This window comes from Ammospiza nelsoni, chromosome 5 (assembly GCF_027579445.1).
Source record: "Ammospiza nelsoni isolate bAmmNel1 chromosome 5, bAmmNel1.pri, whole genome shotgun sequence".
Classification (NCBI taxonomy): domain Eukaryota; kingdom Metazoa; phylum Chordata; class Aves; order Passeriformes; family Passerellidae; genus Ammospiza; species Ammospiza nelsoni.
Window position 1 is genome coordinate 19,962,214 of NC_080637.1, and position 10,876 is coordinate 19,973,089.

At 42.3% G+C, this 10,876-nt stretch overlaps 1 protein-coding gene across 1 annotated transcript; it reads right to left on the reverse strand.

Annotated features, from left to right (window-relative positions):
* Positions 1 to 7,143: 7,143 nt before the first annotated feature.
* Positions 7,144 to 10,876, reverse strand: LOC132074004 (tetraspanin-7-like). Its single transcript, XM_059473397.1, has one exon. It carries the CDS (start codon positions 10,852 to 10,854, stop codon positions 10,138 to 10,140), a length of 717 nt encoding a protein of 238 aa, XP_059329380.1. The 5' UTR covers positions 10,855 to 10,876; the 3' UTR covers positions 7,144 to 10,137.

Sequence of the window (10,876 nt, forward strand, 5' to 3'; positions counted from 1 at the left end):
TCTCAGAAAACCAATATAACAACATCAGTTATACTGATATCAATAATCAATATAACAACAATCAATATAACAGCACCAGAATTTACCAGCCCAAACTTGCTCATGTGATGAATGGGAACAGTTGTGCAGCCACTAAGAGACTAAAAATTTCTCAGCCTGAAAGTCTCTAAAAAGGAAGACAAGAATTACTTTTTGAACACAAAAACTGCAAATGACTGATGTTTGCATCAAGAAAAAAATTCATGTCAGCTTTCCAGTGTCTAATACAATTATGTCAAGCACTGACTTTTTACCACATGTAAAGGGCCCTCTAGGAAAATGTGTCCATGCACCATTTTAATCTGAATGACAAGCAGCATTGCAAGCAGTGATTTCTCCAACCTAGCACACCTGCTTGGTATTTGGGGCCATAGTCTTGCTATTAGCTCAGGGTACAAAGCAGAGATTTGCAGGAGAAAGAAAAAGAAACTTAACATGAAACTGTATAGTACAGTCCTTTTTGCCAGAAATGGTGTTAATACCTGCCCTGTTGAACTGCAAACATTCTCTTATATCAAACTTTATAAAACATTTAAGATAATCTGCCTGGAAATGAGATGCCTGGCAGCAAGGTGAACAACTGGCTTCTTGTCTGTTCTTTACATAAGGCACTTTATGTGCTCTACTTATTAAAAATGTAAAATTAAGGAATTTTGAAGCTAGAAATTGCATGTTTTAATTGCAGGTGCTTGTTTAAAATACAAGCAATAGACCAGGAAATCCTTACCTAAGGGTATTATGAAAAGTTTTCTGGCATTGGTAAGATAAGTTACATGACATTGATATTGATGTTTTCTTGGGTGTTCTATAACAGCGTTTTCAGAGAGATGTTTCATTTACCTATTGAATTACTCTATTTGATCCAAATTTTAAATAGTCAGCTTAAGCATTTATCTTCTCCTGCCTCTTATTTTATACCAAAAAAGTGCTGCCTGGATTCCACAGCTCAGATTTATTCTGCCCAGTGAATGCAGGGCACTGTCAGACAGTAAAGGAATTGGGAATATGGTGGCTTTGATCTGGAGCATCCCCAGTTTTGGAGCATCCCCAATTTTCAGGCCATGTGTCAGGACACGTGTCATCAACAGAAACAAGTATCAGAACAACTCTAAATTCCAGTAATCTCTTCATCTCTCCCCAAGGAGATCTGTGGCCCAGAACAGCCAAACCATCCCCTCTAGCATTCTCAGCACCTTCTCTATAGTCCAGAACAGTTGAAGTCCACATGTTCAACACTGTTACTCCCTGAATTTGCTTGCAACCTGCACTGGCACAAAGGATTTCACTGAAAGGAAAGCTTCCTGCTGTGCCTGTAAAACTCCTATTTCCCAAAAAGCGTTGTCCCAGCAGGCAGTGTACTGAAGGTACAGAGTGCCTAAGGGTACCTCCTGAGATGATATCTGCTTTCTAGAAAGTGTCCACATTAATAAAAGTACCAGCTATAAGCTCAAGGCATACTGTTCAGTAAGTACAGGACCATTAAAGTAACATCCACTCATTCTACAGAAGCTTATTGTGAGTAAAGTGTAGCTGAAGTGTTCCAAAATGCATTGTAGCACATTTTTAAGATCAAGATTCTCTTAGCAGGTTAAAATTTATAACACATTCGCAATCAGCTTTTATCCTGGCCTCTTCAGAGTGTGTAACACATTCCCATTATACAGAAAATAAAAATGCAGGATTGTGCTTAGCCATATTCTATTACAAAAGCTGCTGCATGCCAAGGCAAGGCCTCAAGAACACTTGACTGGCCTGTCCCATCTGTTAGCACTCAGTGGCTATTGTTGAACATCTGGTTATATTTTTCAAGAGTTTTCATTCAATCCTTCTATGAGCCAGCAGTTTGACTGGCTCACAATGGGTGTGGGCTCTCCCAAGCTGCTAACAGCAGTGAGTGAACCCCAGAAGTGACTGCAGAGATGCTTCAGGCAGCTCTGTGGGAGCCATTGCTGCAACCAGGAGCAGGGCTAGCCATGCCAGCATGTGCCCCAGATTATGGGGATTTATATGGGCAGATTTATATGGCACTCACCAACTGAGGTGTCTGTCCTCTATCTAGGCTTCTGCTCCTGGCTATGCCGTGGTTCTTCAGCCCTTCTAAGCTGAAAACATCCCCAAGAATGGGTGAGGGAAGGACAACTGCACAATAGGAGCTCATACCACTTCAACCCAAGTGCCTGCACTCAGCACAGCAACAAATCAGTCAGTCCAGCCTGAGAATAGGAGTAGAAGATGAATGATGTACAAAATCTCTGGACACAAATATTAACTGCCTTGTCCTGAAATTGCTGGACAAGATAGTGAAAAAAAAATCACTGCTTCTTGTCTCTGGCATAGTGGGACTGAAATTAAGCATTTGCTTTCCTTGCAAGTAAAGAAAAACATATTACAATGCACTGCTACCCAGTGGCAATATCCTACACACTGTTTGCTCACATAATGATTGTTCTTTCCCCCTCAAACCTAAAGTGTGACTTACATGCATGTCAGTTCCTACAAGTGACCACTATGTGATTAAACACAAGAATGCAGAATCTGCAAATGTAGACAGCTCTGATACCCAAAGAACTGCATCTTGGGCATACTAAATCATGCCATGAGAAACATGAAGACAGCTGTTTGATGACCCCCCAAGCCTTTTTGTCTCCAGGCTGAACAAACGCAGCTCCCACAGCCTCTCCACATATATCATGTTGCCTAGCTTCCCAACAGACTTAGTGGCCCTGGGCCAGATAAGTCACAGTTTATCAACTTATCTTGTCCAAAACTGGACACATTTGTTCAAACACAACCTCATGAGTGCCAGAGAAAAAGAATTAATATTTTCTTTAATCCTGCTGGCTACAGTTCTGTTAACACAGCCCAGAATGTGGCTGGCTACCTTTGTCACAAGAGCACCCTGCTAACTCCTTTTGGACCCAGCCTCCACAGCTGCCAGGTCCTTTTCTGCAAACCTGAGAACAGAAAAAACTTCCAGAGCCTTCAAAAGTAATCCCAAGGAGAACCATTTAATGTTTCTTTCTTATCTCTAGAATCTACCCTTTGATGAATTGATACCCTCAGGTAACATTCCCAATTCACATTAGCTCCTTGAGCATGTGCTCACCATGTGAGCAAAGAGCCCCTGCAGCACGGTGCCAGCACAGCACAGATAACACTTTTTGCACTGATAACACAGTCACACTGATCTGTCCTGCAGGAAACTGCATGGACCATAGAAACACAGCACCACAGGCTGACCACACAACTTCCACAGCCCTGAATAAATCAGCAGGGATCTGGGAGCTGTGCTGAGATGGACTGTGAGGTCTGCCTGCTCCCATTGCTAGCCAGCAGATGGGACTGTCTTCTTTAAGGTCATCATGTCCAGCCATTAACCCAGCACTGCCAGGCCACCATGTCCCTAAGTGCCACATCAACATGTCCATTAAACACCTCCAAGGACAGTGACTCAACCACTTCCCTGGTAAGCCTGTTCCAATGCTTGACCACCCTTTTGGTGTATAAATCTTTCCTAATATCCAATCTAACACTCCTCTGCTACAACCTGATGCCAGTTCCTCTCATCTTTGTGTGGGAGAAGAGGGTGTCAAATACTTTTAAAATCTCATTTGAAGCAGAATAGCACACCTTGAAAACATGTAAATATAGGATAGAAATCATATGATAACAGCCAAGAGGGAAGAACAAAAAAAAATGAAGTTCCCAAAAATGTACCAGCTAAGGATCTGACCATTGTACTACAATGTCATAATTAAAAGCTGGAGAGGAAGCAGCAGCAGGGGAATTACTTTAATGAAGCTTAGATGGTACAATTGAGTAAACTCTGACAAACAAATGGCTTAAAGGGAAGCTTTTTTATTATTATTATAGTCTCTGTGGACAAGCTGATTAATCTATGTTTTATATTATAAATTAGAAGCAAACAAGACACTGAACAGTGCAGGCTCAGAGAAAAATAGGGATGTCCTTTTTTAGGGGTGAAATATATAGGAAGCACAGGAGAAATCTTATTGGATCTACCAGCAGGAACAGAGTGGTTTTTCAACATCACTGCTAAGGCCCCTGCTAAAGGAAAAGAGCATGATGAGTGTCTTAAGGCAAAAATTGGGTAAGAAATAAATGTGAATGTCATAAGCACACAAGGAACATCAGATAGAATGGAAATAAAGGATGACATCCCTGACACATGAGAAGCATGACATATACAACACATGCTATAAAGCTGGCTTTGAAACAGCATTCACATCATCTCTTCATTTCTACTTGTCAGCTGTATGAACCATGGGTATGTCTCAATGCCCTCTACCAGGAGACTTAAAATTATCTGTATTCTGCTTTTAAGCCATGAGACTTGTTTTCTGGGACCTTCATTTTTTCTCCACTAAGTATCTCATAACACATTTATTTTCTGATGAGTTAGCTCAATGGTACCTTCTAAACATTATTAATTAAATTATTAATGTAATCACTAGAGCTGATCAAAACCCACTTATTTCTATGTAAAATTACTAGTTTATCTTCTGCCTAAGTTTCCCAGAATATTATCATTTTAACAAAAAAACAGCAACAACACCATCAAGCCAAGAAAGATGATATATGCAAGGGGAGCAGAGAGCGAGCGAGGGAGTGTTGCAGGGAGAGCAGAGGGAGCGTTGCCTTTGCTAAGAAACAAATACCTAACGGAAAAACAGCTATCTGAAATAATTGTTTAATTATGACTTTCTGTCGAATTTTTCACATAATTATAAACTACTAGTGCTAGAAAAGTGCTGTTACTAAAACAGGCCAATCAAAAGGCTTCTTTTCAAAAACCTCTCCAGCAAGGAGCTCAGATGTCGAAGGACTGCCTGACCTTGAGGTGGGAAGCTAGAAAATAAAGGAATTTGTTCAAGGGAGCCCATAAGGTAGCAGAAAACTAATAACTGAGATTACAGATAAATACACTCCAGGAATAAAAAGTGGAATTAGAGAGGTAGGTGGAAGGGCAAAATGGATAAGAAAGTGTGAACATCCCACACTGGTGGGAAATTTTGCAATATTAATGAGTTTCCAATTCTGCTTATACCTCAGTTATTCTGATGTTTTCTTTACCTGTTTCAGTGAACTATATTTTCCAAATTATGAGATAAGTATATTTAGCTGTTGGATTTGTGCTTTACCTACATGATTGTTTTCCCTGAACTCTGCACTGAAACTCAAGGTGCTACTGCATCTGACAAGCCTCCACCTCTTCTCTTCTGAGGGTTTCCAGGCAAGAATGGCAGTCCCTGGGATTACTGGGACACCAGTACACTATGGCAAAGAACAAGACATAATACTCCAGCACAACTACTGAGAAGAGTATCTTGTCCTAGAGGTGGCTTTTGGGACCCTACACAGTGCTGTCTGCCAAGTCAAGGAACCAAAAGCAGAGAAACAGCCCAGGAAGATGCCCTCAGAACAGCAGTAAAGCAGTAGAACTACTGCTACTGATGCTGACATTTTAACCAAGATATTCTCAATCCCAACCCTCCAGTCAGTCCTAGAAGTGACCAGAGATACTCTCAGCACCCCATCTCTGTGACCTGGAAGAAGAGAAGCTATCTGAAATTATTAACACTAAGCATGAAAGATTCCTTTTCTTAGGTTGTGAGACCACACCACTTCTCTAAAGTGCTGATACCTCAGATGATGCATTCAACTAAGACAGAGAAAAGCTGTAGAACCATTATTTTGGGAAAACTAGAAACATGAATTACCAAGCAGTGTGTGATCTCTTTGTTGTAGTGTTAGGATGGAATATGATAGTCTTTCAAGAATTGTCAGTCCCAAGGAGTTGTCTGTCTTGGTCAATATGAGCATTGCACTTCCCTTTATTTTGTTGTGGCCCTGCCTAAGACTCAAGATACTGTTCAAAACAAACAAATACAAATGTTATATTCACAATGTATCAGCCTGAGTACCCTAATATGACAAATCAGGGATAACATCTACAAAATGGGAATAGTCTAAGACTGAAGCTTCAAACACTACTTAACTCAAAACTTAGCCAACCTTAGAGTGACTCTAGACATAAGGAGAATGAGTGCACAGGAGAAACAAAGCTGCACAGAAACCACTTCAGGTAGATTAGAGAGATCTTTATAGAATTAGAGCATTTGAAATAATGCTTAATTTGATAATTTTAATTCTCTAGCCCAGATAAGATGGTCTAATAAATTCTGTTTTGTAGATTTAAAAGCATTAATAAAATATTTCCTCCTTACAACAGAGTACTGTGTGTTAATTGCAAATCAAAGGTAATGTGAAGGACAGAATAGGTTCCTTAGTTTGCTCCTTTTTTTCTGTCTCATTCACAAGCAAATCCATATATTTGACCAATATGCTTCTGAAGAATGTGTATGTGTGATGGTGTTCTCTGTGATAACATGGGACACTAAATTCTTTGATATTTGCATTTTACTGGCCCAGAAAGTAGATGGCAACAGTAGAGGGCACAACAAAGCAGGATTCAATTGTGGTACTTTAAGTAATTTCTCAGCAAACTAAAATGGCATATTGAGCAAAGTGAAATCTGTGGGTTTGAATCACACAGAGTTGAGGAGAAATACGTATTTTTACCGTTTTGATGGGTGCACGACCAATGAAATATTCACTACTGCTGTCAGAAGGCTTACCCTACAATGACTGAAATGGAAACAGAAGAATCACAGGAGATCCTACCACTAGATTGTTTTGCACTCTGGTTTGCTTTGAATGTCTTTCCAAAATATCATCCTGAAAAGCTTAAACTTCAAGGAGACAACATGACTGCCATTAACTTTTCAAGTGGCACAAAGTAAACAGTGGCATTTAAAAGTAAACTCTACACACATTGGAAGGCCAATTGTTTAAGTTTTCTAACCCCAGAATAGCCATCTCTTATTTTAAAATTCACCTGTTCTTATCTAAAAACTCATCTGTTATAAAGGCCATTTTTAGTTCTGGTTTTCTGTAACACAAAGTTTAGCTACAGTAAATAATTCATATTGGATTAAATATCAAAGCACTTTTGAAGTTTGAAATATTTATATTCTTGGCATTCTAGATCAGCGTTATAAAATAGTCCTTGTTTCATAACAAGGGTCTAATCTTAGCACCCTGTTAATCCTAAATCTCACTTTGTCCAAACAACAGAGCTGTTGTGTCTACAACTGCAACACTGCTCCTTGATTTGAATACACAGTAATGTTAGAATTTATATTAGCCTTTTGCAAAAAATTGCATGATCTTTTATTAAAATATACCGTTTTGATGAGTGACTTTAAAGTTGAAGCAGATGACAGAAGACAAACACATATTCCAGCAAGGGATAGATGGTGCTGTCCAGAGTAACATTTTCCAGTTACAGCCATCCAGAACAAAATGAACCTTGAATCCAGATAAATTTTAAAACTTAAAGTAAGATTTGGTCACTGAGCACAAAGAATTCCAGACAATTGAAACAGTTTCTGGGAATCTCTTAATCTGGAAATTAATTAGAGAAGAATGACATTTCTTTCTTACAATTACAAAAGTTAATGTTGTTAATTCTAGGAACTGGCAATAAATATTTAACTAACACTCACAGCCAGTTCATTAAATCTTTGGTGATATAAATATATTTAGCACTTACCTGGTCATTGCCAAGGTTTATCCTATTTTAGTGAGGTCAAGAATGCAGAGTGATGTTTACATTTTAAATTATTCATTACATTCAGCTGATATCCTCAGATTCAGACCTGATCACCATACAAACATACACTGGTATGTTTCAAACTTATTCTTATTTTGATATTCTTAGCAACTTAAAACCAGAGTAAATTCACTGAAGTGCACATTTACACTATGTGTGAATGTGTTTTAGCAGAGTACTTCATTTTGACTGACCAGCTTTGTGTCACATAAAGCAAAAAGGGTCAAAATCAAAGAAGAAATCAAAGAAGGGTCAAAATGAAAGAAGAAATAATTTTAGTCATCAGTGAAGTAAAAATAGAGCAATGTCATATTCTTGTAAATTTTCAGAGCCTATTAACTCAAATAAAGATCTTTTTATAAACCCAGTGCAATTCCATGTCCCTTTCCCACACTCTCTACAAATGCCTGCTTTATTGCATCTATAATGGATCTTTTGAATAATAATTTTTAAAACCCACAACATCCTTCTGTCTCTACATTTCAATGTACACTTCATTTCACTTGCATTTAGCTGCACCTTGTGTAGACATTCAGAAATGCAAATACTCTGAGTTGACACAGTGACCTGTTTTGCTCTTAGCAGCTGCTAAACTTTATTTCTCAAGTAACATTTACCATACAAACTATACTTTTTGCCCATTGTTAAAATTGTACAACATCATCTTGACTTCCAGAAAAAAACCAGGAACTCCACTATTGCATAACTCAAAAAATATACACAGACATTTACAAGCAAAAACAAAAATTATATTTTGTAAAATAATAAACATCAGCCCTCAAAATTAAAGCACAGTTTTACCTATAGAGATTCCTAACACATTTGCAGGGTCCACCCATGCAGATGAATACCCAAATGACTGCAAAGACTGTTCACACTACTACACTGTTACCCTGGAACATGATTATGATAGCTAAATAGCTGCCTAATACACGAAAAAAAGCTTTTCCCCCAAAGTTGCTCCACTCTTCCATGAAGATACCAGTCATCTTCTTTACTCATTTGATCATCCTCCACAACTTTGCAAGCCACATTCCTAAGAGATGCCATGTTCTGGAGTTCCTTTGTGGTTCTTTTCTGAAATCATTCCAATGCTGGTTAAGGTGGGCATGTCTGTGCTGTGAAGTAGAGAAATATGTAAAAATAGAGTTCATGGGTATTAAGGAAGTGGAAAGAAGCCAGCGTTAAGCTATGAAAGTTCAGGACTCTCTGAAGTGCATGGCTTGCTCTTCCTCAAACTCCAAATGCAAATCCAGACCTGTTGCAAAAAAACCCAAATTCTTGTAGATTTATTTTGCTGTCTGACCTGAATACACCCAGGGCTGCACAGCAAGTGTTGGGGATTCTCCATTTACTCTCAGGTTGTATACAGGTCTGGCTTCAAAAATGTAGGTGGGGGCAGACTTCAGAGACAGATCCTTTGAGAGAGGAACAATGTTACAGTCTGAGGGCTGTTTTCTAGAAACCCTTCTATAAAACAGTCAGCCTATTCCATTCATCCCGATGTTAACAGTAAAAGTCCAAAGCAAACTTCTGAAGGGCAGTGAACCCTTCCCTCCTCTTGCCATCCCTCATCAGATCTGATCGTACAGCTTTTGTCATCTTCCTGTACAACAGGGACCAAGGTTTTAGGTCTTTTCAGCCCTGCAAAGATATCTATAACCAGCCACACACTGGCTAAGACGACAGGCATATCCTGAAGGAGGGAGTAACACTTAGAGCTGCAGCTCCACCTTTAGATGGAAATCGGCATTGGAAACAGCGGGAAAAGCACCCGTAGCAGCTGGACAGCTTGAATTCACTCACACCGAAGGAAGGAGGATATCTGCGGCAATGGGATGCACGGTGCTGGACAGTCCCTCAAGCAGCTCCCAGTGCCAGCTGCTGGCATGGCTGTCCCCTGGACCAGGCCTGCCCCTCGAGCACTCCAGCAGCTTTCCAGTAACATCATTTTCCAGTCTCAGAAAAATACTCACATGGTGTAATGTTGAGACACCTCTCTTGCTCTCCTAGACCCTCTGCTCTTTCCTGGTCCACGTTTAGGCGCCTTGCTGTTTACATCACCCAGAAAACCGGCCAGCCTTGCCTCAGATGTCCCTGCTGCCTCAGAGAGTGATGTCCATGCTGCCACCACTCCCTGCAGAAGTTGTCCAGAGGCTCCAGCGGGGACCTGCTGCCCTGCAGGACACATGGTCAGGCCAGCACGCACCTTCCCAGCACCTTCCCCCCTGAAGGACTTGAGATGCTCATAGCACCTAACACAGGCTCCAGAGGAATGGAGCCTGGAGGACGATGCTCAAGTGGAAATGCTGAATCTGAAGGAAGGATATTCCCAGTGGGATGTACACAGTGCTGAGGGAAAGAAGAGGGCAGGAGGGGATTAGGGGCAGGAGTGGGGGGATTCAGCGAGGGGCGGCGATGCCCAGCAGGTGGGCAGGGACGCGGGCAGCCAGCAGGCAGGCCAGCACGATTCCGACGAGCTGCAGCAGTGCCAGCCCCAGGGCAGCGGTGGCGACACAGTACAGGTTGCTGCCGACGAAGGCGGACACCCTGCCGAAGCAGCCGTCGCGGTGCAGCCAGCGCGCGTCGGGCGGGCGGCGCTGGCAGCCGCGGCGGGCCCGGCAGCAGCTGAGGGGCACCGAGCCGTTCTGCCCCAGCGCCCAGGGCGAGCGCAGCCAGTCGCGGTAGCTCTCCACGCCGCAGCAGGACAAGGCTCGCTGCAGCGCGTCCAGGGCGTCCGCCACGCCGTCGTCCTCCCCGTAGGCCAGCAGCGCCCGGCGCAGCCCCTCCTGGAAGCCCTGCGCCAGGGTCTGGCGGTACAGCAGCGCCGAGAGCCCGGCCGCCAGCCCGGCCGCCAGCACGGCCGCCAGGAAGGCGCTGTAGGCGCGCAGGAGTCCCCGGTGCTCCGTAGCGGCGCCGAAGCATCCCAGGAAGCCCCAGATGATGACAGCGACGCCGGTGGCCAAGAGGATGGTGGGGGCGCTGGGGTAGCCGCTGGCCGACAGCGCCAAGTAACTGCCCAGAGACACCTTGGCCCAGAGGCCGATGATGAGCATGGTCAGCCCCGCTGCCCAGAAGACGAAGCTGAAGGCCATGAGGGACAGCTTGAGCAGCGTCATGGTGCCCTCGGGCCCTAATGTT

Coding starts and splice junctions, on each gene's coding strand:
- LOC132074004 (XM_059473397.1), bottom strand. CDS start 10,854: ATGACGCTGCTCAAGCTGTCCCTCATGGCCTTCAGCTTCGTCTTCTGG.